Consider the following 27491-nt stretch of genomic DNA (forward strand, 5'->3'; position numbering starts at 1 on the left):
TCTGTCAGCTACTTCTCCTGAGCTCCAGATGTTGGAGCCTGATGCCCAGTGGGATTCAGAGCTCAGAGAGGGGTGGAAGAGATGGACAGAGACTCTGTGAAAACCCAGCCCTACTTTCATAGTGGGGGGCTGAAGTTATAGGGTTCCCAGAAGAGTCACTTAGGAAGTCTACTCACTAGCAAGCCAAAGTGAATCTGCATAATTAGAAAATCCTTTTGGCCCAGCCAGCCATCTTCCTGGAGGTGCAACCCATTACATCCTGCAACTTGGTGCTAATCAGCCTTCTGCTCGGCAGCAGACCTCAAGACATCTGCAGGAACACGCGGCCACAGTAGGTGTCACACCTTGGCAGAAAGGCTGTGTGTCAGGGTACCCACCTGTGATCTCACCAGTTGCCTCAAACCAGAGGCCTCAAGGTCACCAGGCAGGAGGACTCTCCCTCCCTTCTGGTGGTCATTTCTAATGCTGATGCATGCTGATGGATGGAAGCCAGTCACCTGGCAGCTCCTTGCAGACCCTACAACTATTAAACTAGGCGATTTGGTTACGGCTGCACACTAATATATTGATGCATTTATTTTGTAAATATGCATTATTTATACAGTGCCTCTATATCCACACTCCAGCCTGTATGCACCAAGATTTATTTATGGGATTCTTGGTGTAAAAGACTTAACAAGCTGCCCTGTGTGGTTCCTATGGGTTTGCAAAAATGGCCAGTGGCTGGCTTGAAACGACCCATGTTCTCTACCCAGCATGGAATGGGCTTACATTTTTAAAGTCATGTCTATAAGTTGGTTTAGCATAGCATCCTGGGATGGTGAATAGCTGACCATCTTGGGGGGGGGCTGGCGGGGAGATCACAGCAGCCTGGATGGAAGGAGGAAACCATGAGAAGTTGAATAAAAAGGCACCTGACTGGGAGAACAAACAGGGCGGTAAGGACAGGAGGGCTGCACCCATTTCACTAAAGGAAGCACTGGAGCTCTCAGCTGGCCTGGGCCATGTGTGCAGTCTCTCTCTCCCAGGCTATGTTGCAAACCTCAGCCGAGTATGTTGAGGAGACACAGCCAGTGTCTTACTTTGTGTCACTCTGCCTCAAAGTCCAATAGCTCCTGTGGAGGGCACTTAGCTGACTGAGAGCTCTGCTCTGTCTGTGGTCTCCACTCATGGGATAAGCACCCTTGTTTGAGTTCCCCAAGCTCCTGAAGTATTAGTGATGCCATTAGTGGTCTTTCTAACTTACCTATTCTGTCCCACTAATTCAGGACCCAGTTGTCAGTCCCTTGAGCACAACCTGTTCCTGGCTCCAAGTCACTCATGGAGTGTAATTTAAGCTCCCCCAAGGCTTGGCTACTGCCCAGATCTTACCTGCTGGCCTCTGGCTCTATTCAACCCATGGTGAGTGTTATGGGGAGTCTCTCTAGATCCAGTTGGAATCCCTCTTCTGAGATACCTGCTCTGTCCTCTACTCCCAGCCCTTAGGCTCACTGTGACCAGTATACTTATGTCCATTAACATTTCCACTTTGTAGCATTTCTGGGCTGCTTCTCCCAGCTACTGAGCCATGAAGGCAGAAAACATCTCATTTTCTGTGACCCAGGGGCCTCTGCATCTGCCATACCTCAAACATGTCAGATGAGTGAAGGGGTGAGTTCATGAAGCCCTGAAAGGATTAGTGTTGTGCTGGCAGAAAGACCAAGGCCTCAGATTGTCTGTTCCTAAGATGGGAGTGACGTGCAGAAGGCTGGCATGTAGCCTTGGATATAGAAAACTGCTGCTACCCCCCAGCTCAGCCAGGTGGGGAAGAGCAAACGAGAACACCCAGGTCTTTGCTGAGCACACTGCTAGGCACCTGATAGGCATTCAGAAAACACCTGTATTAAAGCAACTGGTATTGGGACAAAGTAAAGTTCTAAGTACAGGCAGAAGGCATGAATCTTAGACAGGAAAGGGAGAAATGCAGCAAAGTGACCTTGACCTAGAGAGTCAACTAAATGCCTGGGGAACTAGGCAGAGTTGATGAAGATGGCTTGGTGGAAGGTGAGGAGAGTCCAGGCTCTGGCATTACATGGGTATGCCTAGCTTGAACTGTTGCCTTGATCAGGTTGCTTGACCTTGCTAGGAAAAACACTTGCATCCACTGTGTATGGCTGTTGAAAGATTAAGTAACATGAGGCTTGGAGAGGGGTCTCTTCCAGCACAGCAGATCTATGCTATTATGAGAACCTCCTCAGTGCATCTGATCCCTTCCTATACTACATCTCTTGGTTGGTCATGTGACTTCCTTCTCAAAGGCATGGGTAGGTTAATAATTCCCCTGGTCCATCAGTAGCGTCCAGATCACGATTGGAAGCAAGATATGTGATAGGTAGCTCCTGGCATAAATAATGGTCACTGAGCAGAACTTTCTGCCTAGCCAAGGACCCTGAGAGCCAGACAGTGGTGGCATACACCTTTAATCCTACCTAGTACTTGGGATCTCTGAGTTTGAGGCCAGCCTGGTCTACAGAGGGAGTTCTAGAACAGCCAGAGCTGTACAAAGAAACCCTGTCTTGAAAAACCAAAAAGAAAAAAAATGAGAAGAAAGTGACATTTGGAGATGACATAATAAAAGTGGTCCTAGAAACTGCAGGCACATCAACCCTAGGACTCTCCACCAGATGATGTTAGAGGCCAGCACCTTGGAAAGGCACCATCTATGGGAAGGGAAGACAAGATACAGTTCCTAGGCACAGAGCCCACACAGACTTTCTTCCTGCTTAGAACAAGAATTTCAATAGGTCAGGACACTCAGATTCTATTCCTTGGTAGTTTTAGTTGGCCCTTTCTTGTGGTCATACCTTGGGCTAATACAGCCATTTAAAAGGTAAGCATTCTCCAATTGAACCCTGGACAAAGTAAGTGCTGACTACCCAGGGTAGTCTAGGACTAGGAAGTCTACTGCTCACTTTAGAAAGGTCTAAACAGCAGCCAAGTGTAGTTTCTCCAGCTTGGAGCCTTCCCTGTGTAACTAGGACACGGCAGGAAGAAGCTGCTCCCATTGGTGTTAGGTTAAAGATTGTGGTCTAGTTACTGAACACTGTAGTCAGGTTCTAGTGACATGTTCAAGTTGACACCGGGGAAGTGACAGGTCCCTATGGGCTGGGTAGGAGAACAAGACTGAGACCAAAAGAGTTGAAGTTTAAATGCAAACAGCAGGCCTTGGGGATGCCTCTTAGTTCACTGACTTTGAATTGGGAGCTACAGGACTAGCAGTTCTGTGACGTAAGGGGTCCAGTAGTTTCAATGCCTGCTTTTACAGAGTGGCACAGTCCTGGCTAGGACTGCTGCCAACCCTGCCACTTTCAATCTCAAGAAGCATGCTCACTTCTTTCACCTGGGACCCTCAGTTCTAATCTCCCTGGCTGGCACACACTGACAGGCCTATACGCCTGTCCTCTTTCCCCTGTCTTCCCCCACCTTTTTTTTTTTTTTTTTTTTTGAGACAGGGTTTCTCTGTGTAGCCCTGGCTATCCTGGAACTAGCTCTGTAAGATGGCCTTGAACTCAGAGATCCACCTGTCTCTGCCTCCTGAGTGCGAGAATAAAGGGGCATGCACCACCAAGGCCTGGTACTTTTTTTTCTTCTAAATTTGGTTCTACTTGATGTCTGCCTTTGACTCTGCAAGCTCGATCATAGGGTTCCCCTCAGCTCTGGGTAAGAACTTGTCTCTGGTACAGGACAAGAGACAAGGACAATTTCCTGTAGGGTCTTCTGCACACTGCATGATCTAGTCCTCCTCCTCCCTTTGAGAACCTCCTTCCAGCTCTTTTGCAGGAATGACTCCTTCATCTCTGAGGTGTGTATATGCATGTGATTTGCCCACCACATGCAGGAGACCCTTTAGCCATGGTGACTGGCTAGGAGACAGGTTCAGAACAGAGCTAGCTCAGTCAGTCTCGGTCACACCTTGTGTGGAAGTTACTCTTTTCACGTTCATCTTATAGCTGGCAGGATATGTTCTGCAGTGCTAAGTCATGTGACCATAGGAGAGAGTTAAGTGTGGCACTTGAAAAAGTGGGGGAAAGGCCTGGCTAACTTGATTTGATATCAGAATTAGACCATAATCACAGCAGATATGGACCAACAATTTTGTTTTTTTGGGAAACTGGAATTTGGAAATATCTCTTGAGAGTCCACATACCCTAATCAATACAAATTTCTACTAGAAGCCCTTCCTTGGTCTTCAGAGCTAGACTGGTACCTGACCTAGCCAATACCAGTCAACTCCTACACATGCCCACACACTTCTCCTGTATTCATCTCCTTCACAGACACCAGGAGTGTACCCAGCATGCTTTTGAGATTAACGGTGGATTTGGCTTCTGGTATCTCCACCAGGTGCAGGATGCCAGTATACTTGACTTGGCACCAACTGAGACACAGAAATGTTTAGGAGGGCCTAAGGTCTGGAAAGTAACTAGAAACAAAGCCTTATTGTGGCTCCATATCCCAAGATCCTAGGTCACTGGCTCAGCTTCTGCACCAGATTAACAGTATGCACCCATCGAGAAATCACTGTGTTCTCAGCAGAGCTGGGGAAGATCCAAGCTTCAGGTCAGAACATGGCCTGAAACAAACTCTGACTTCTGCTTCTGAGCTGTACACTCTGGGACAAGTCCTTATTATTGCCACACTTGTCCTGTTCTCAGAAAGAGTTAGGATAAGCCTTGAGATCCATCCCCAACAAGATTGCCTGGTGGATCACATGGCTTGGTCCACTGCAATGGCAGTGGCAACTGTGGCAGCTGAAGCCATAACAGAGCCCAGGTTTCAGCACAGCACCTGGCAGCTAGTGAGAAACTCAGTGCTACCCTTCTCTTTCAGATGCTCTGAAGAATGGCCAGATGCCAAGTATGTAAGATAGGTGCCCTTAGGTTCCAGGAGAAGTGGGTAGCAGCGGAGATGGACTGTCACCTTGACTTTCCGCATCCATCCTTTACCTGGGCTGAGTGAACTGGTGCGGTTTGACAGGTGCTACTGAGGTGGGATTCTGAAGACTGCTTCCATACTACACCAGGAGCTCTGCCCACAGTGCTGAGTTCTCTAGTACTGCTAGCTCCCCAGACAAGAGGAGTGCTTCTTAAGGAGTCCATGCTGCATGTTGCAACAGAAATCTACTGACTTTCCATCTCAGCCTCTGAGTTTCTGTCATCTGAGCTCTATTATTATGACTGACTGACTCACTGGTGAGCACATGTATAGTGCGTGTGCATGCATGTGTGTAGGTGTGCACATTTACCTGCCTGTGTATATGTGGAGGCCAGATGTCAATGGCTGCTGTCTTCTACAACTACTCCCCACTTTGTGTTTTGAGACAAAGTCTCTCAGCCTAGAGTTTGAAGTTTTGGCTAGACTGGCTGGCGGGTAAGTCCCCTGGGGATACTGACATACACACGCCTCACTAACGTTTTACAAGGGCGCTGGGGATCAGATTCAGATCATCATGTTTGCATGGCAAGCACTTTAGCAACTGAGCTAATTCTCTAGCCTCCAAATATAGTTTATTAGAGTCTTCCCTATGTGGCCTAGGCTGGCTTCAAACTTATGGCAATCTTTCTGTTTCAGCCTCTGAAGTCCTCGGATTGCAGGCCGGATAATTTATATTCTATGTAACTCAGGGATGGGGGCCTCTTCCTCTGACATCTCGTCCTTCTCCCTCTTGAGTAGGTCCATGTGACCGTGGGGTGTAGAAGAGTGTCTCAGTCCTCTGACTTGTCCTCCCTTTCCCACAGGGCATTTATGATTGACCTTAGGACCTCATAAAGACACAAGCAGTACAATGTGACAGGATCCAAGTTCTTAACACTCTAAGCTGCCTTGTAAATGGATCCTTATTTATGGAAAGGGAATTTGCAAGTAGTTTTTGAGCACTAATGGATTATTCATTTTCCTCCCAAATGAACAGAATTATAAGTATAGCAACTGAAATGAAACCAAATAACTTCAGGTACACATAGGGAGTTAATTAGTTATAGTCCAATTTAAACATCTAAGGTAATAATAAAACCAGTGTGTGTTTACAGACTGCTAACTCAATGCAGGTCCTGTTGAAGACTGCGGACCTCAAAGAAGTTTATGTTATCATGGGGGAAGACAGGTACTAAAGAAATGATCACAAGACTGACTGTGTGAGATACTGGTGTGTGCAGAGTCCTGGGGTGGGGTACAGAGAAGGACCTAGAAGTTCTTCTCTTGGCTTCCTACAGTCGCCAGGAGGCTTACAAAGGGACATGTTCTGAGTTTAAATCAGAGGCAAAGGACCTCCTGGGTCAGGTCAAGGGGGAAGATGGAATCAATAGAGAACATGGTAGTGAGATGGCTGTCTGCAAGGCCATGGGGTACTGCAGTAGGAGTAGTGATCAGCAGGCATCGTGCATGTGAGTGGTCATTTGGCCTGTTATCAGGGCTATGGGAGGGGTAATGGAGAGCAGAGGACTGAGCAGTGTTCAGGGTTGGTGTGGGTCAGGTTCTGAGGTGGGAGATGAGGATATGGAAGGAGTCTGGCAGGGATTGCATGTTCGAGTTGGGGGTGTCTGTGTTTGAGGTGTCATGAGAACACAGGACACTTCTGAAGGTATGAGTGAGGAGTGGCACTTCCAAGCTCAATGGGCAGAAGGAAATTCTCAGCACACTCATAACCAAGGGTTTTGAGGGCATTTGTTGGCTCAGTAGCATTTTCAGCCCAGCATAAAACTGGCAGTAAAGGGCAGGCTCATGCTTATGATTGTATTTTCAGAACTGGTCTCAGGATGGTGCTCAAACCTCTGTCACAGCCTCTGTCTCACCACAGAGCTACTATGGTACTTGATTAGGATTCTGGTTTAAACAGTTTTAAAAATTTTAAATTAAGGATCAGACATGATGGTCTATGCCTTAATCCCAGGCAGACCTCAGCAAGTTCAGGGCCAGCCTGGTCTATGCAGTGAGCAAGCTCCAGGATAGCCAGGATCTTGCTTCCACAAAACAAAACAACTTTTAAATTATTCATATGAATGGGTATTTTGCTTGTATGCATGTCTACGCCCCATGTGTATGTCTGGTGCCCATGGAAGCCAGAAATGGATGTTAGATCCTCTGGAACTGGAGGTACAGATGGTTATGAGCCTCTATGTGGGCGCTAGGAATTAAACCCAGGTCCTTTGGAAGAGCAGCCAGTGCTTTAAACCATTAAGCCAACACTTTAGCCTCTAAACAGCTTTTGAAACTTTACATTAAAAAAGTTCAGATTCCCTTGTTCAAATGGAGAGGTACATTTTAAGATATATGTTTTGGAATCTGGACATTGGACAACAAGCAATTACTCATTTTGCAGATCATTGAATTGTGGGAAACAAAGCAAGTCTGGAAGGTCTGAGAACTGGTCCTCCCACTTCTTTCTCAGTGAGCCTTGGCAGCCTGCACTCAGGGCTAGCAGCAAGCATCCCTGGACTCCAGCATTTGTCCAGTTCTCTAGCAGGGAGGGAGGGTTGCACTCAGCCAAGAGAAGCAGAGGAGTTGTGCTGGTTCAAGAGTAGACATGAGTGAACCATGCCAGCACAGCCAAACTGGTTTCCTTACCAGCTAGCTCATGGTCATGATGCATTTCAGTGAACACAGATATTCAAAGTACCTGGTAGCTTGGCCATTTGACTAGATGCAGAGAACAGCTTCTATAGAAGGTGCCACCTCTAATGACTTCTGCCAACGGAGAAGGGTCACAGCATGATGTTATTCCTATGGGTACTCCCACTCTGTTGGGGAGGACCCTGCTTCTCCACCCCGTCTAAAGCCAGGGACAGGAAGGAAATCCCACTCCCCATCTCAGCGGAGTGAAACCTGGGACCTGAATCTCTAGCCTATGTTCCGTCTTCTTACCTCTACCTGGGGGTCTGGGAAGGGAGTGGACATGCCCTGTCCTCCCTTCTATAGATCCCTCTTAGGAGGTGTTTTGGAGCAGCTGTGCCATTGTTTACTGATCCTGTGAGGAGTAACTCAGTCCTTCCAATTCAGAAGCAATGACTTAGCAACCATTTGGCCTTAGGACTTATGAAGTATTCTCCTTTTACTTGTTATTTCTTTTGAGTCAGCATCCTATGTAGCCCAGGCTGGACTTGAACTCTGCCTTCCTACCTCCATACCCCCTCAAGTGCTAGGATTACAGGGGTGTAACATTCTGCCTAGCTTTAGTCTTTATTTAAAAGGTTTGCATTTTAGGGGCTGGCAAGATAGTTCAGTGGGTAGGGGTGCTTGCTGTCCACCCTAACAACTTATTTGATCTACAGGTTCACATGGTGGCGACAACTAATATCTGCAAGTTGTCCTCTGACTCTGACACCCACACCCACACACATTCTCTCTCTCTCTCTCTCTCTCTCTCTCTCTCTCTCTCTCTCTCTCTCTCTCCCCTTCTCCGTCCCCGTCTCTTCTCTTCCCCTCTTCATTTGTCAGCCTGTCTCCATCATGTCTTACAAGGACGGAGACAGGGTGCTTACTTATCTTACAGTGTGTGGATGAAACAGTATGTATGCAAATAGGGGCCCAGTCCCAGCCTTGAGGAGAGCATTGGGTAAGAAACTATTTTTTCTCCCTGACAGTGGCTTCTCTTGGCACTGAGGACTTTGCAGAGGGCCTTTTGCTGTCGCCCTGTAGGATGTGTCCACTGGGACTGTCCTGCCTAGGCACCAGCACCAGGGCTGTAATGTAGAAGGATTAATGTCACTATTACAACAGTCCTGGTTTTCACAGGCCAGAGAAGTGAACTTTTGTTTGTTTTATTTTGTTTCATCTTATTGCTTACTTTTGAGTCACAATGTTATGTGTATCCCAGACTGGCTTCAAACTTGTGTTGTTCCTGCCTTAGCTTCCCAAGGCCTAAGATTATAGACTTGTATTACTAAACTAACTCTAGCTAAGTAAGTGGACTTAAGGAATGTAAGACCAGAGTGGGAATGTTCAGGGGGTTATGACTGGGGTTTGAGTCAGACTGCTTGGAGTGTTCATACTCATCTGAGCAGGTCCCTTCAGGTCTTTCAGCTCTTGATCCATAAAATAAGGATCCATAAAATAAGGATAAAATATCCCTGCCTTCATATGAGATATTGTGAGGCCTGTTCCTCCAGCCCCAAGGAGAGGATTTACATACTAGGGCTCTATGTGTAGCACTGGTGAATCGTAAGTGAACATTAAATGTTATTATGGATTAGAAAAAAACTGGATTGATATGCTAAATCTGTGACTTTAGAGACACTGTAAGATGAAGCTACAGTTTGGATGCATACCAGGTTCAAATGGTTTAGAGAACAATGCCAAGTAAGGAAAACACAGAAGAATGTACAAACATTTTTAAACTGTTAGAACTCTTAAAACTCAGACTGGCCAAAAAGACTGTACTCCTGCGATCAATGACTCATCAGAGAAGGTCCCAGGGAAGGACTGAAGGACAATCCACCAAGGGGCAAGGCTGGAAAGAATTAAAGAAAAAAAAAAAGGGTGCTGGTGGTTTCTCTATCCCCCTCCTCCCTGCTAATCTGTCACCTAATAAGAAGGGGCCTGGCTCAAGTGAGCTAGCTGGCGGTTCACTTACAGCAAACTGATTAAGAATGTTCAACCAACAGCAGACTGTAGACCTTTCCAGAGAAAATAAATAGAGTGTAGACTGTATGCAAATGTGTTTGTCACTTTGACAGCACGTCTCAATTAAGGCATCTCGCGGCTGTGGGTAGGCTCTGTGGCTGCAGCTGGAAGGGAGAGCCTGCTGCACGGCTGATACTAGGGGCTTGACCTTAATCCGTATGCATGCATTAAAAAAAATTCCTGCCTTCCTGTACACTTGCATAATGCTGGCAGCCACGTGAGGGAAGTGACAAACGGGGGGTGGGGGAAAGCCACTTTCATCCTCTCCAGTTTGCAGACCTGTGAAGGCACAGACAGCTCTTATTTCAACAGAGTTTGGGGTGGCTTTTTAATTGTTTATCCCCCACCCGTGTGAGCACACACACTCTTATTCTGCATTTAGCTGGGAATGACATTAAAGCATCTCTCTATTTCTTGCTGAAATGGAAAGAAGGTCTCTCTATTTCAAATAGGGCCTCCTTTTTTGTGTGTTTTGAAAAAGGAATTTTTAACCCCATGAATTCCCCCCCCCCCCCCGCCTCCTCTTTCTCTGTAATGGGCTCCCAACTCCAGTGAGGGTTCCTTTCATGGGCAGGTTCGCATGTGCAGGAATGAGGACAAAGGAAAGCAGGAAGCTGATTCTGGAATGCCACGCTGGTGACAGCCAGGGCTGTGCTTTCAGCACACATGGCCAGGAACTAGGATGAGGATTGCTCCAACAAGGGCCCAAGCCCCAGAGGAGGGAGGCAGGTCCTTGGGTTGCAGACACTGGTGCGCTTTGAAGAGAACGGCTAGTTAGTCAGCACTTCTGCCTTACAGGATGTGCCAGGTTCTATGACATTCCTTTAAGTATAAAATTAGAAGAGGTGCAGCTTTCCCCAGTTGATGAGGTTTGGACGTTTACCGGAAAAGACTGACTAGAAGAGAGTGATTTCATGCGTCAGTTCATGTTCTGCAAAAAGAACCCACAGCGGCTGTTTTGCTAGTTCCTTTTCCTCTTATGTTTTTATTTATTTATTTTTTGTATGTGTAAACATATACTTATGTATGTGGGGGCTGTGTGTGCCCAGGCCCAAATGTGGAAGTCAGAGGACAAATTGGGAGAGGTGGTTTTCTCATTTTATCATGCAGTAGCTGGAGACGGAACTCAGATGGCCAGGTTTGGTTGTGCTGAGCCATCTGAAGGGGCTGGTTCACTTTATTTTTAAATAGTTCAATGCCTGATACATAATGGCACCTGATAAATGTCTCTTAAAATAAGAAATGTTTTAAATGAAGGATTCTAAATCCTTTTTGAGGTAAAATAGCAATCCTATTAACAGTAAATAGAAGTCATACAGACAGGCCCCCTGCACATATGTAGCAGACACGTAGCTTGGTTTCATGCTGGCCCTCCAATAACTGGAGGGATTCTGTTCCCCTAACTGGGCTGTCTTGTTTGGCCTCAATGGGACAGGATGTATCTAGTTCTGCAGTGACTTGAGGTACCCAGGGGCGCGGTGGGGGGGGGGAAGGGGGAGAGACCTCTCCCTTCTCAGAGATGAAGGAGGTGGGAAGGGATGGGGGAGGAGTTGTGTGAGGGGTGGACTGGGAGGAGAGGAGGGCTGTGATTGGGATGTAAAGTGAATAAATAAATAGGGGAAAATAAAATAAAAATAAACATAGAAAGTAGAATCTAAAAAAGAAAAACTCATACAGACTAGCTTTATCATACTTCATTTAAGGAATGGCTAAGGAATCAGATGATTTAAGCTCAATAGTACAACATAGCTTGCTGAACAAGCACTAGGCCCTTGATTAGAGCCCTAGTACCAGAAAAACAAATAACGACTACAACAAGGAACCTTGCAAATTCTTGTTACAACCATACCTAACAGAGCCATGTTTCAGATACCAAATCAAACCAAAAGCACCAAACCTCATACACTATATACACATTTATATTTGATAAATTTGACTAGTTGATTGAAGAGAGGTAGGGAAGGCTACATAATCCTTTTACTTGAGAAAATATAACCACAGGTAGGAAATGGATGAAAATTTCAATTTCTGTAAAGAGTACAATGTATTAATTAAGAGGAAAGAAATAAAATCAAATGAATAGACAATTTTTTAAGCACTTGGGTCCTTGCAAGCAGTTGGGTAAAGAGATGGATCTCTAGAACCATAGCAAGGGTGTTTACTCAGAGAAATGCAACCCCCAATATTGATTTTCAGGGAGTACATTAATAAAGAACGTCTAATTGACTTTTTTTTAAAAAAGCCTTTGCTTGTTGCTTTTTATTTGAAGGTGTAAAGAGGGGCCTGGGATGCCAAAGTGTTCTAATGAGATGCTTAGCTAACAGACACCTTAAATGCAGTGCCTTAGGAGTGGGGGAGGGCGGGTACATTTAATGACTCCATCTAACAGTGGAGTTAGTGATGTCCAATGCCATGTTGTTCCCATCCAGAGTTTGGAAAATTTACCTTCAAAATATGTTTATCTTAAACACTTGATGGTGTGAAGAGCATGGAGTTGCTTTGCTGAAGAGCTGGGTGCAAACCCATGACCTGCTCACACTCCAGCTTCTGATACAAACAAAACCATAAAAACCAAACAGCCCCGTGGATGTACAGAACACGTACCTGCCCAAAGTGGACTGTGATTGGTCTCCGGTCTTCTCGAAGTCTGGGGTCCTGGGTCTCTGCCTGTGGGGATGGCATGGTCTTTGGTAGTGGATCTTCTGCAGAGGTAACACAGCCGTTCTCCGTGATGTCCTATGGAAGAAGGAAGGTCTAGGGTTGCACTGGGGTCCTGGCCCTTTGCCCTCTTGAGTCATCCCCACAAGCCAAGAGGTCTGCTAATAACTGCCCCAGGCTGTTCTAAGCCTGGCCCCCTGGGAGAGGCGGAAGAAACAGAAGCTAACTTGGCCTTCTGACACTGATGCACCAAAGAAGTCAAAACCATCCACATGAAACTATAAACATAATAATTTACAGTGAAAAACCTATTTCATTCTGCATTCTTCTATGGCTATTTTCATTTTCACACATTCACTTTGTCTATATGCAGACATTTAAAAATTACTTGTAATCACAGCTCATGCATAATTTTATATCCTGTTTTTCTCCAATATAAGCATCACCATGGTGCCACACAGTCATTATAATAATAATTTTAATGGATGCATAATATTTTCATTGAGCAGACATCTAATGATTTAATAACTCATCCCATCACTATTGGGTGTTTTTTTTTTTTCTTTCTTTCTAAATGCTAGCAATACATGTCACATTTTTCTTTCCTTTTGTATTACTGCTTTTGTGGAAATCCCTAGGAATGAAAGCATGAGGTCAAACATAAACACTTTCTAAAGCTTTTTATTCATTCTACCAAATTGCTTCCCAATTTACACCAACTACCCGCAATGGGTGTGTTATCAGTTTCACGGTACTTGTTAGCCTTATCATTTTAAAAATGTATTGCTAATTTAATAGGTGAAAAATTAGACCTCATTGTTGTTTTAATTTGCATTACTTTGATTATTTGTGAGTGTGGCCTTTTTTCTCTCTCTGCTTTTTGGTGGCACTACAGACCATTTTCCTGGCTCTCTCTTCTCTTCCTTGTGTTTCTGGAAGGGCTAAGGGTCTCCCTGACCTGCAGAGTATTGGTTGTGTGTGTGTGTCAGCTGTGCACTGGTGTGGGCTAGTGGAGCCATGGCCGTGTCCCCTTTTGCAGTAAGCAGTATACATTTTACTGAGGTCAAGCGAGTTGCATGAGACAAGCTAGAGAGTAAAGGCACAAATAAATAACACTGAAGTCATTTTTTCACAATAAAGATTATTCACACCCTGAATTAAATATCATAATGTCTAACTTTTCCCATTGTAAAAACAATTATACATTTCAGTCAAGAGAAGAGGCTTCTGATCATTGGCCACTCTTTCTCAACTGAGAGAATCATGAGACAGAAGGAAAGTGGCTACTTAGGAAGTTATTATGTACTAAGAAGGAGACATAGGTAAGATCTCTGAGCCTCAGTTTCCCTGTAAGTTTCTCTGTAAGTGGGGACATGGGAGCTAGGGGTGAAAGGAGATAGGCAATGTAACACAAGTGTCTAGAGCATCATTAGCTACTCAATAAACTACTGGAATAAAATGTGTGTATCTATAATGTGTGTGTATGCAAACGTGTGCCTGTGTGTGTGAATGTACAGTGCTATATACCCAACTGCCTACTTCCTGGCTTCCTTTCCTAAGGAGTCAGCTGCCATACAAGCCAGCCTAGAAGAGTCTCTGCTTGGTCAATGATATAGGAAGGTGATGACCTCTTGGCCTTACAAACTGGGCTTAGGCATGTGGCCCACATTGGGTTGGCCAATCTCAGCTAAGCTAAGGCTCAGTGATGAAAGGGGCTGCTGACAGCCAATTAGAAATGGATTGTTTGGAAAGGGACTGCCCTAAGGTGCCTGGGTCAAATGGAACAAAGTAGAGGAGGGGCTCTTTCTGTGTCAGAGAGCAACTAAAGGCCAAGAGGGGCACGCCGGGTGTGTGTGGGTGCGTCTAGAGGATTAACACAGGGTGAATGAGGCCAAACCTTAATACATTCATTTTTGGTCCTGGAAAATATCCCTCTACCATGTGTGCATGGTAGGAAAATATATTAACTAGGAAACTACTAAATAATTATTTTAAAAAAACACGATAGTTTTAGGGAAAAGTGCCTTATCTTAAGCTTTAAGTAAAAAGTGCAGTATTCTGGCCTTATCTGTTCTATCAATTAGCTGCCTGATCTTTCAGACTCATCTATCATCTGCAACAGTTTCTTTGTTTTTACAACAGGGAAGATTCCTATGGCAAAGTTCCATTGAGGATGGTTTAAATGAGATGAGCTATGAGGAGGCTTTGACAGAGTCCAATATTGTGCAAACAGAAAGGACATAACGCTTTCCTAGGTGGGTGTGTGTGGGGGGCACCTAGTCCTGGTGGCTACTTTTCTAGATTCTAGATTTCCATTCTCATACTTAGTGTTCAGGATGAGCATGAAATAAACAGGATTATACTTCCTTTACAGATGAGGCAATAGGATTCAGATAGGGTAACCTATTCAAGACCATGGAGCTACAAAGTGGAGGAACCTAAAATTAGGACTGGTGACATCTAAATCATATCAACTCCTAACTAAAGCCTAAGTGAAGGTATCCTGGCCTGAGGGGGTGGGTACATGCTATGCTTGGCCATCAGAAATGAATTCCTCTCCCTCCTTGACACCCGTTCTTGCTAAACTGGTCACAGGCCACCAAACCTTGGCCATCTATTGTGAAGCTGTGAGTTCCTTGGAATCTGGGTATTCTTGAGTCTAGCACAGCTTTTCCATAAATCTCTATAAAGCTGAGCCAAACATTTGTAAGATAAATGTGCCTGGGTGTCTAAAAGCCATATTTTGTTTAGTTAGAATATCCAGACACCCCAAAATTTCTGTACTTTCTCATGGCTCTCCCACAAAGTACTTGGCTTCTTCACTATTTCCTTCATCTGGGGAAGGACAACTGCTTCTTTTAAGGATGCCACAGGTAGCAGAGGGGGAGGAGCAAAGAGAACAGTGAACTTTTCTATCTACAAGAAGACATACTTCATGAGTAGGAACTAAAGGAAAAACTCTATTCCTTGATTAAAGAAACTGTGGCCCAAGAACTAACTGATCCATCAGTGAAGGAACTGGGATGTAGGTACCCTGACACCCTCCTTGGAGAAAGTCGAGCTAGAAGTTTATAGAAAAATGCCATAAGATGCAAATGTTCTGTGGCTCACTAATTCCATTTCTAGGAATGTTTTCAAATGAAGAAACCTAGAAGTAACTCAGGTGTCCAACAGAATTGATTAAGGTGTGTGTGTATGTGTGTGCATGTGTGTGCATGTATAGTATGTGTGTATATATGTGTGGCTATGTGTAGTATGTGTCTAAATATGCCAATCTAATAAACTTATGAGCCATTTAAAACAAGGATAGATGGAAAAATATTTTTAGAAGGACAAGTTCAGGGCATGCTATATGAAAATGCAGAAGAAAAGGGACATTATTTTTCTTCTCTGATTTGCTGAATTTCCCAATAAACATGTGAATTGTTGGCAAATAGGAAAAATAAACTTGACCTTCCAAATGCTATTTTTAAAAAGCAAAACAAGGGGCTGCAGGGAAGGGGTGGGCTACTCCTTCCTAAAGGTTCACACAGGAAGAAAACAGAGCTACACAACTTAAGAGGCCAACTCAAATGACCTTAAGAGGAGCTGGGGACAGGCTTCCTGCAGCCAAGAAGCAAAGCCACGGGAGACATTCACAACTGTAGTTGGGAGCAGGGCCTAGCATTTCAAGAACGAATAGAGTACCCCACTTTCTGCTGAGCAGGCTGAAGTCAGCTTTAACCAAAGAAATGGTCTGGAAAAATTCCTCCTGTGGCTGTGGGAACAACCTATAGGAGGTGGGTCCCATGGTGTTTGGGCAGACTGTCTTGTTCTAGGTATGAGGCCAAAGAAATGGAGCGAATATATATTCCCATTCATGGAGCTGCTACTAAGTACTACTGTTAAAACACCTCACCTCTTCTAAGATGCTTCCTAGTTTATGGTTGAGGAAAACAGAGATGGCTGGTAACTCCCCCAGGGCCACCCACACAGTTAATATCCTACACAACCAAACTGAATCTTCTGATTGACCTCCAAAGCTTAAATGCCACATCCCCTCCCCATGAGAGGGCACTGGAAGTGGAGTGGGTGTGTATGGTCAAAGCCAGTGCCTTCTCATTTCCTGTGAGAGAATCTACCTTCCACTTTGAGATTTGTGTTGTACCTGTCTTATTCCAGTCTACTTCCCATAACAGTGAATGTAAATTAAAATATGAATATTGATACTAAATCAGTAGCCAAAATTGGAGTCTTGGTGATTGAGGCTGCAGCATATTTTAATGTGTCTAAAGACAGGGAGCTGACAGCTGTGTGATACGGTGTGAAAATGTCTGTTCTGTAAGAGTCTACCTGCTCTCCCTGTCCCCACATGCTTGCTCACGCCCTTCATTACGGTTGCGAGCGTTTGGCTGGAAAGTCAAGCCAACTGTGAGTTTGCTCCTTTCAATCACAGACACTAATCAAGCTCAACTTGTCGTTTAAAGAACAGTGATTTACAAACTCTCCAAATGGCTATGAAATGGGCCCATTTGGTTAAGCATTTTGAAACTAGGGGAAAAAAAAATCAGGGATTTCTGAAGGGCGCTCAAATACACATACAATAAACATACAATTTGTTGGCAAACGGGGGTGGGAGATGGGGGCATGGACAACTTGTCTTTCTAAATGTCATTTTTAAAAGGCAAAACAAGGGGCTTCAGGGAGGTTTGGGTCACTCCTTTTTGAAGGGTCACACAGGAGGAAGGAGGAAGACAGAACTACAACTCAAGAGGCCACCATAGGGTAGGAAGTTTTAGTGCCCCTACAGGTAAAGAGGAAGAATGTGCGGCTACTGGATTAAAAGTGCATTCTTATATTTTTGGTTGTATGTCTAGCTTTTAATGGCTGAGCTCTCTAGCCCAAAAGTGCATTCTCTAGACAGCCTGAACCAGGGAAACAGAACGCAATTTGGCAATATTCTTCTGCAGGTCAAGCCTGGTGAGGACATACGCCTAGGGAAGTGCCACTGTCCCCGTTAGGAAGCTACGGCTGGAATCCCTGTCATTGCTCCTTCTTCCTAACTCTGAGCAAACTGAACTTCAAAGGAGGCTAGGCTACAGCAGAACTTGGCCCCTTTGTTCCATTTATCCAGAGAAATATGTTCTCCACCTTTCTTTTTTGTTCTAGGGATGAAGCAGAGCAGGCATGGAATAAAGCCGCACTATAGGATCTACGAACAATCACTTGCCAATGGTCACAGATACCCTGAAAGCTATTTCAGAGGCTTTGAAAAATCTATTGCACAGATGAACAAGGAATGGAAAAGGGGCCCTGCTCAGTCATATTAGAGATGGACTCTCTACACATGGTGGTGACCTCTTCATAGGTCGGCCCCACTTTCTCTATTTGCAATTCAAACCCAAGGCAAGAGCAAAGAGGGCAAGATTGGGTTCTTGATTATGTGTGCGAGGTCACCATTGCTATGCAGAGTTAGAGGAGGCCAGGTGGCAACCCAGCACATTGGAAAATTGGGTCTTTGCTGGCAACTGCCTCAATTTTATAGCAGAAACCAAACTTCTGATGCCTGTGTTAGGTTTATGGGGAGCCATAGAGACAGGTTCCATATTGCATGAAGCGGGTGGATGGAAGGGGGAGAAAAAAGCCAAGGAAATATTTTCCACTACAGTGAGATAGGTCAGAAGAAGCTAAATCCTAAATTAGCTCAAGAAAAAGAGCTGGAGAGCACCAGAGACCAGGGGCCTGTATGTACTGAACAATGCTGGGGTTTCAATTACAAAACAGCTCTTCCAAGAACAACTGTGAAATATCAAGTCTGTGGAAATCTGTAAGAGCCAAGGGGGGAAAAGTGAAAATTGAAAAGGGTGCACTAATAGATCTGTCAACAGTCCAGTGGTGACAAGCCACATTTCTATAAAATGCCTTCACCGTTTGTGTCACCTGAGAGGCACTGACTCTGTAGAACATTATCTCCTGAAGCTATTCTTGAAAAGACTGGTGTGGGGCTGAGGATGGGGGGAGGGGAAAACGCTTTAGAGTCTATGAAGGAAGGAAAGCTGGAGTGTGTGTAGGGAACATGCTCTAGACTGTGTAAATGAGCCTTTAGGTAAACACAGAAAAAAAAAGCTGAGCTCTGCTAGCTGCTGTAGAGAGACTGTGAGGGGGGAAGGAACTCTGATGGCAGTCTCTGGCTTCATGGTCAGCAGGAGCAAGGAGACCCATGAGGCCTTTTGTCTGGCGCCTGAGGAGGGACCCCACCTTTGCTTATTTCAGGCATTATATCATATAATCATAGCCTACAATTTAGACGCTGGGAGGTGGGGAGCCCCCGCCTGGACACATGTAATTCATCTCCACGTGACTGGGACAGGGGATGAAAGGTATGATCAGTGACTCAGATAATATCTATGTGGAGTCCCACCTGCCATTGTCTGCCAGCGTGAACAGACTGCCATGCGTCTGTGTGGATTGTGTTACAAGGTTTGTAGCACAGGATGAGAACCTCAGTTGTTAAGAATTCATTGTCAGCCAAAGCTGGAATTTAAATGCTTAGTAAGAGCAAATTATTTTCCAATTAAAAGAAAGGAATCAATTCCTTCGACCCATTTCAAGTTAATGAGGATTTCCCCGACTTTATAAAGTTGAAACTGCTTTCAGTTAAAACAGAACCAACACAAATTGCCTAGATAGTGGTACAATTAGGGGTGTGGGGAAATGGCCCCAGATACTTTTGCAAAAGAAAATACACGTTTGGGGGAAGCAGTAGGCGGTACAGAGTGGAAGTATTCTGACAGCAGAGGTCAACAGATCTGACATCTAATCCTGTCTTTGCTAGGCTCACACAATGTGGCCTTGGGCGAATTACCTCACCTGTGAACCAGTCTCTTCACTCACAGCTTTGTTCTAGGGATTTGGGGTGACAGCTTCTACTCTGGCTCATCTTGAACATGGAGTGGCAATCACAGTATTGGCCGGCATGCTGCAATGGTGGGTGTTACACGCACACCACCGCCCGGCTCTGGTTACACAGCTGTACTCCCCTGGGACTCAGGTTGTAGAAATTTTAGCCACAGCGACTACATGCAAATTTTTTGATGGACCATAGAGACAATCTGAGCCTCTGCTTGCTTGCATGTACCTTATGCATAGGCTAGGCTACTCTTGCTCTGTGCAGTGTGGGGGGAGACCTATGGTATTCCCTTCCTTCTCACTCATTGTGTGTATCTGCTTGGAAACAGGGTGGTCCTTTCTCTGGGTATGTTTTTGGGTTTAAGTTAGACCAGACCTGAGGCAGGGTGGCTGTAGGAACAGAGTGACACCGGGGTGGTGGAGAGTATGTATGAGGGAGCCAGTGTTGCTGGATTCCTGCAAACCCCAGGCCTGGTGGGGTGGGTTGGGAGACAGTGGTAACTCTGAACTCACTCGCCTTTGTGGGTTTAAGCCCACAAAGAGTCTTAATGTTATTTGAAGACATTTTTTTGTCTGTGAATATTTATAACAGTGTGAAACTCCCGGACAGCTGGTAATGCATTTTGAAGTGTGCTAACAACACTGTATCAAACAGCCTTCTATTGATCACATCCTACTTTTTTGTGGCCACGCATTTCATACACGGTGCTTATACATTTTGAATAAGAACTTCAAGTACCTTTTGCTTCAAGCGGTTTTTCACCTCTTTTATTCCCATTTTTGCATGATCTTTTGCCTGCATGAAAAATTAATTTAAGTTAAGATTTCCTTTCTGTTTCCAGCCGGGTCTATGCTTGATTTCAGTCCACCATGAATCACCTTCTCTGATTACTAGAAAAACGAAGAAAAAAATGGGATCATCAAGTTGAAAAATATAATGGCCATGAAAACAAATACTAAGGTAAAAGGTTTAAAAAAATCCCTTAAAGGAGCGCCAGAGATTTCATTTTCTGCATTTTGATGGCAGAGACTGTTTTTCTTCTTTCCTTTCCCAGGCCTTTCTTCTGCTCTCTATAATTATTTACCTCAGCAGCCTGGTGACAGCTACCAGTAAAAGAACAGCAGCTTTACCTGTCACAAGACTCAGAACCCCACTAGACTTTACCAGGGCCAGGCCTCAGGGTCCATCACCTTTCCAGGTTGAAACAAAGCAGTTGCTAGGTTCCATTTCCTAAATTTCATTTTAGAAGACACCCTGGCTTCTGTTTTCTGCCAGTTTTGACCTGTGCATCTCGCTGGTAGCCACTCATCCAGTATGGGAACTAGAGTTTAAGCACAGGAAATACTAACATGATTAAAAATAAAAATAAGCTGGGCGGTGGTGGTGCACGCCTTCAATCCCAGCACTTGGGAGGCAGAGGCAGGTGGATTTCTGAGTTTGAGGCCAGCCTGGTCTTCAAAGTGAGTTCCAGGACAGCCAGGGCTATAGAGAAACCCTGTCTCAAAAAGATAAACAAACAAACAAACAAACAAACCAAAACCACCCCATGTATGTGGTTCATGGTCAAAATGAGCAAGTAGGGAAAAACACAAGAACAAATGCTTGAGGTTTGTGAGAGATGGAGTCAGGAACAGATGTATCTCCTGTGGGCACGCGTCTCACAACACACTTCCTACAGGACAATGGTAAGAAAGAGGATGAAGAATTGGGACAAAACTGAGGGTGTTCTCCCCACTGTGCCCATGGTTATAAAACAGACAGCTTCCCAATCCTCTGGTCTCTACACTCCCTGTATATAACCATACATATAACCTGCCATGGGGAAGTTAAAAATGAGGGGTCATCTCTTCAACACACACACAGTCCTGGTTATAAATCAGCAATGCCAATCAATTCTCAGAACATCGAGACTGCTAAGAAATGGCATGGCCACCGTTTGGCCACTTCTGCAATCGAGGTATTGATACACTTGAGAGTCAAGTTGTATCAGGCATAGTGGCATACATCCAGCACTTGGCAGGAAGAGGCAGAGGAATCTCTGCGAGTTTGAGGCCAACCTGGTCTACATAGTGAGTTCCAGGACAGCCAGGACTACATAATGAGACTGTCTCAAAAACAACAACAACAGCAACAACAACAACAACAAACTAAACCAAAGCAACAGGGAAAACCCCAACCAAACCACCACCACCACCACCACCACCACCATAAAAACAACAAAACACAAACAAACAAGAAGAGTCTAGTTTCATGAAGGAACCCATCCATGGCTTCCAGACTTCACCCAGTACTTACAAACTTGTAGACAGTCTTCATGGCTGGGTTAGCTTTTGTTTTTACAGTATTCAGAATCGCACCACTTCCTTTCTGTAATAAAAATGTCAATCAGCAACGTGGGCTGGAGGGAGAGTGGGCCAGCACCAACAAAAAGGGTTTCTCTTTAATCAAGCCAGACAACATTTCCAGAGCATGTGATGCGAGAAGAGAAGCAGGCCCAGGTGGTTACTGGGGTCAGTTAGGGCTATGGCAGACTCTGACTGTCTCTCTTTCCCTCCTCCCCCGTATATACACATGCACACACATGTATGGGGGCTGGGAAAGAGGCATGTGATAACTAGTTAAGGGGAGACAGTAGGCTCAATGTTTCGCCCAGTAGCTGCCCCTGTCCAGGCTATTTGAGGCATGAGTTTCTTTATGATCATCAGAAGCTCTTTAAAAACAATTTTAATTACCACAGATAGTGTTCTGTCATATTTTATAACTGTGAACCACCTCACTGACTTCACACTAGGGAAGAAAACAGGATCCTGATCAAGCAGAACCCCCTGGCAATATGGTTTGTCACTTTCCCTGGGGATCATGGGAGGAAGATATGGATGAAGGTTTTCTACTGCTTAGGAGGCAGCCAAGTGAAGTGCTCAGGCCATCAGGGGTAATCGTACCCCTGTAGCATGTTATATGGCTGTAAGTGCTCTGAGTCAAGGGAGGGGTTTCTTTGGAGACCACCAGGCTTTGTGTGTATGGGGTGAGGGACACAGCAGGTAAATGAGCACATTTGGATGGTGAGAGCTACACTGGTTATCTGCAGGGAGTTTGGAGTCCAGAAGATTGAGAAGGGCCTCGGAGGAGAAAACATGACCTAGGCCATGGCGGGTGAGTGCAGGTTGATATGAAACATAGCAGGTATGAATATTCTCATAGTATGAAACAGCACATAATGAAGTACAAAGGTTGAGAGCTATGGGTGTGTTCTTGAGAGGGACAGGGGTTCTTTACCCATGGTGGAAACGAGGCTTGGAGGCCAGATGGGGTGGCATGGACAGAGCTGGGACTGCTGGGCCCAGGGGATCATGTTCTGGAGGACTTTTAGTCAAACATGTCATGTAAGAGATGACAGTAAATATTGAGTTTAACTTTTAGCACAACTGTTTGCCTTAAAGATTTTGAGTTTTAATGAAAAACAACATAGTTTGACCTAGAAAGCATTCTATGTTGTAGGATAATAGGAAAATTTCACCCACTCATCTATTCCGTGCTGGCTTCCAAAATTACTCAGAACACTGTTTAAAGGGTCCTTTGGAGTACTGAAACTCCCTTTATCAATCAATCAGCAGGTCCTTATTGCTTGCTTCTGATGTGCCAAGTGCTGTGTTTGGCCATCCAAGAACAAAGACAGTCTTTCATGGGGGAGCTGCTTACTCTGGCCAACTGCAGCCACTTCCATGGGACCAGCCTTGGCAGCAGCTGTGGTTGGCCCGGAGCAGGGGAGAACACTTATCACATTATGCTGGAGTTGCCTGTTTACATACCTGCCTCCCTAACGAGATGGGGAGTTCCCCCAGGGCAGGACCCGCCCCCCTCTGGATTCCCAGGGGCCAGCTGTCCCTGGCACACAGTAGGCCTTGAAAACATACTCATTAGAAAGTCATGGAAAAGTCAGGAAAACTTTGAACTCCTTAGAGGCCACAGGAGCCCTGAGCACCTGGCTCCCAATTCAACAAGACATTGTTCACAATTGCAGTAAGGAGGAAAGAAATGTCTCCCAGATATGTTCTCCACTTTCTCAGGAGCCCTTGCAGTGAAAGACACTGCAGCAAAGCAAGGGAGATACATCTTTGGCTTTGTTGTGATCACAACTGCCAGGCCATGTAAGGAAATGTTCTAGAACAATACTTCACTCCACCTGCCTTGGCTGGCCTGAAGAGGAGGGAGCCTCTCCTGCCTCATTTTTCCCATTAAGGAAGACCATCACCTTCTAATCCCTTCCACAGGATGGTGGCCTGGCATTAAGACAAAAGCATCTTCAGCTGAGAGGACAAGGAAAGTTATCTTGAGGCAGCTTTGTAGGTGGCCATGGAGTAGAGGCTGCCAGGAGGCCACAGAGGAAACCAGGTGGCTCTGAGTGGGGCATACTTACCCTGACTGTGGACAGCCACTGATGGTACAGTTTATCACTGCCTAGGGGAAGAGAAGTGAGAGATGCTGTCATTTAAAGATGTCCTTAAATTGCCTTTATGCGCCTGGAAAGTTCACAATATAGAGAAAGGCCAGAAGATTTGCGTGCCTCATTCTCTGAAGTGTGAGGCAGTGACGGGTCAGGTCACGGGTTTTCATTCTCTGGGAGGTTTTGTATAAGTGCCCACAGCTCCCACTTCTCCCTTCGGAGCTTCATTGCCGCAGCCTGAAACCCTGACTGCAGGGAGCTCCCTCGGGCTCCCGAGCAAACAATCTGTCCATCCTCGAGGCAGTAAAACTGTGCTTCCCTTCTCTTCCTGCCATGCCCTGACATCTGTGAACTGCTATCAGTGAACTGAACAGGCAGCTAAAATGTTATGTCCTCTGGAACCTTCTTTCTCTTCTTTCCATGAATCTTTGTTTGGGTGTGTGTGTGAGAAAGAGTGTTATGTAGTTCATGTTGGCTTCTGGCTTTCTATGTTATTCAAGATGACCTTGAACTTCTGATCCTTCTGACACAATGCAAGTTTATGTGGTACTGGGGCTTGGGTAGGACATTATGGATGTTAGGTTAGCACTCTACCATCTCTGGCCTTCTTCCCTAGGAACAGTCCTCTAGCTCAGGTCACATCTATATTCTTTGATGCACCAGAGCTAACTGTCCCAGTGTAGAAACACTGTGAACATACAAGCTACCAGGTAGTGATTTGCCTGATGACAGATGTTGTGAGTGAACCCTGTTCATTGCATCCTGAGGGTCGAGGAGGTCTGCTTCTTCATTAGCTCTTAAATGGTGCAGAGATTTAACAGAGCACTATTCTAACCACCCACAAGTCAGTCTTCCTCCTGCAATGGCTTAGTTCATGTTTGTCTTAGTCATGCATCTCGTTCCCCGAGGGTCAAAGCTGATGCTCACACTGTTTGCTCAGCTCTGGGTGTAGTATTCATGGAAAGCTTGTCAACAGTCTGCTGTGACTGGCCAGAAACTCTGTACTGGTTTTAACAACTGTGGTGTGGACTGACTGGGTCTGTATCATCAACAGGTGGATGTGAAGCTGCCTCTGCAAGCTTGTTCCGCTATCAGTGCAGCTCAGACTAGACAGGCTCAGTAGCAAGAGGGCATTATTATTCTGACTCCAAAGACTGAAACTACATGTATTGTTATCTCTGCCATCAAAGAACAAAGCAATGGCCAGACTGGGACTCAGCTTTATTACTGACACCTCCCAGTGCTCTAGATGCTTTCCCTGAAAACTGAGAGAATGATCCTTCTGAGACTTGCCACCCAGCAGTGATGCTCATATCTTATTTACTTATTTGTTTGTTTGAGAAAAGGGTCTCACTGTATTGTGCAGGCTGGTCTCAAATCCTGGGCTCAAGTGATCACCTGCTTCAGCCTCCCAGTGGCTGTGACTATATATCATTGTCTCAGTCTCCCAGTGGCCATGACTATATATCACTGTGTCTGACTTGATGATGTTTCACACTGCACAGAAACATGTGTTGAGCTTGACCCTAGAGCAAAGACTGTTTTGGGGTATTGCGCAACACTTCGGAATGACTCACTTTCTTGATACAGAAGCCCTGCGAAGTAGTCTATAGCACCATCAGTGACTTGTCCCAGGTGTCACAGCTAGCAATTAGGCAGAGACCCCAGGTGAGTTCAGCTCCCCTACTTCAGAATCTGGTAAGTGTCCCTTGTATCATGCTGGTCATGACACCCTGCCAGACTTCTCTACCCAGGAGAAGCAACTGCTCTGAGATCAGAGGCTTCACATGGACCAAGCTATGTGCATCCTGTCACAGAACAGGGAATTTCCCAACTCTTCCAAGGCCAAGGTTGAAGTTAGTCTCCCTCCTACCTCTCCTGAAAAAGAAAACAAGCCCCTCTGTGTCAGGAGGGCCACAGGCAGCTTCTTACCGGCATACTCTCCCATGTTGATTTCCTCCTCAAAGACATCGCTGAAACCTTCACCGGAATTGAGAAGGTCTAGTCGGCCATCGATAAACTGGGCAGAGAAAAAACAAATATACCACAGCTTGTTTATGGACAAGGGAGCCATCCAACTGGGCACTGTGGTATATGCCTAAAACCAGCCAAGAGGCAAGGAAAGGCCTCTCTGGCACCAGAAGCCCTTTCTACAAAACCCTTCCCCACTGGTCCTTTTTAGGCCCATTCCCCTCTGCCCCCCATTCTTAGTGCCTAAGGTAGAAACCACTGCAGAAATCCTACTAGGGACCTGGTACAGGCCCTGAGGGAGGCTGGGCACCTGCTTGAAGAGCTGCAACTGTGTGGCATTCTGTAGGAACTGTTTCATGGCTCCAGAGCGGTAGTGGGATACAAAGGCTTCCTCACTGAAAGTGATGGGTTCTTCCTGGTAAATGGAGAAGGGACATGATGGTTAGAGCAGGAAGCATTACTTCTGCAGGTTTCCACATCTGCCTGCTCCTTTACCTCACTATAGAAATGTGATCATCATTAACTGCTCTAGTTTATGGTGGGGAAGCTGTTTCTGGGAGGAAGGATCATACATATACCGCGGCAGAGAGGCTGGTTGGCAGGGCCAACAGCCAAGATAAACTGTGTATTCACCTCTCCCCTGTCACTGACAATCACAACCTGGAGCAAGCTCGTGCTGTGCCTGCTAGTATGATGATTTCCACACTCTTCCTTCTGTATTTAGAGGCAGAGTGCTGATGTCGGCCAATACCTCATGTTGAAGGGCCCTGTAAGGCAGAGCTGCACCTTTCAGAGCTGAGCAGGGGGTGACACTGGGCTTTCCTTGTCAGAGACCTTTTCACAGGTACCAACTGAGGAAAGCAGTTTTAAACTCATTTACAAAATGAGTATTTTGCTTGTTTGTTATTGAGACAGAGTTTTGCTATATAGTTCAAGCTGGTCTTGAACTTGTGTGCTTCCTACCTCAACCTTCCAAATGTTGGGATTACAGGTGTGTACCTGCCATGCTTGGCTCACACCGGCTTGATCCTGAGCAAGTTATAATTTACAAAATACTGACTGATCAAAAACAAAATTTACTGTACAAGTTTGTGTTTAAACTATTTGATGAGTAAATTTTGTTCAGAAATTACATTTTGAATCAAGTAAATGATACAAGTTTAAAACAACCAAACAAATAAACAACCAGGCCCTATGTAGTCAACACTTCACTTTCTTTGAACTCATCTGAGTACTTGTTTATGCATACATGCCTTTAATTTTGTTTTGCATTCCTGGTTCTGAAAGATCTGACTTTTACATCTTGAGCTGTGTTAACGGTACTCCCTCCTTTCTCGAACTTGGTGGCAAACACAAAGATGTTTGAAGCTCTGCTTTTATCCTGTTATAATGAGTTACGTGTTAAATTTACTGTCTGGCTCCTAAAAGTTCCAAGAACTTCTTCTGCTTCAATCTAGCCAATAGTAACTTAGCAACTGGGTAGTCCTTCTCCTCAAGCTGCAGGGGTGGCCCAGAACACAACAATGGAGGAAATGCACTTTTATACAGTTCATCCCTCCCTAATTTGACAAAGGATCTGAGACACTCTATGCAAGCACCTACGACAACAAATAAGAAGCGTGATTGCTGAGAAACACACATTGTGAAATGGTTTAGAAACAGTTCCGGATGAGCTGCTTCTCAGTTTCTCAACTTAAGTTATGGAATCATTCTGGAGCTTCCGGGCTGGTGAAGCAGGGAGAACACTGCAGACTGTGCTGTGCATGAGCAGGGTAAGCTACTCATTCCCAGGGAAGGACGTGCAGCTGCTCACATCAAGGATTGCCCCTTCTCTGCCAAACTAAGTCCAGGTAGACCTCATCCTCTGCAAGT

General features: G+C 45.3%; 1 protein-coding gene across 8 annotated transcripts in view; it reads right to left on the minus strand.

Annotated features, from left to right (window-relative positions):
• Dennd1a (DENN domain containing 1A) overlaps positions 1-27491 on the minus strand; it is a 474661-nt gene that overhangs the window by 34026 nt on the left and 413144 nt on the right. For all 8 annotated transcript variants that reach the window (XM_029474571.1, XM_021183620.1, XM_029474570.1 and 5 more), the window contains 6 exons: positions 25930-26034; positions 25581-25668; positions 23622-23662; positions 21500-21571; positions 19943-19999; positions 12262-12393 (listed from right to left, as the gene is read on the minus strand). In XM_029474571.1, coding sequence (XP_029330431.1) covers positions 12262-12393; positions 19943-19999; positions 21500-21571; positions 23622-23662; positions 25581-25668; positions 25930-26034 — 495 coding nt within the window. The remainder of the gene's footprint in view (positions 1-12261; positions 12394-19942; positions 20000-21499; positions 21572-23621; positions 23663-25580; positions 25669-25929; positions 26035-27491) is intronic.

This window comes from Mus caroli, chromosome 2, assembly GCF_900094665.2.
Source record: "Mus caroli chromosome 2, CAROLI_EIJ_v1.1, whole genome shotgun sequence".
NCBI lineage: Eukaryota > Metazoa > Chordata > Mammalia > Rodentia > Muridae > Mus > Mus caroli.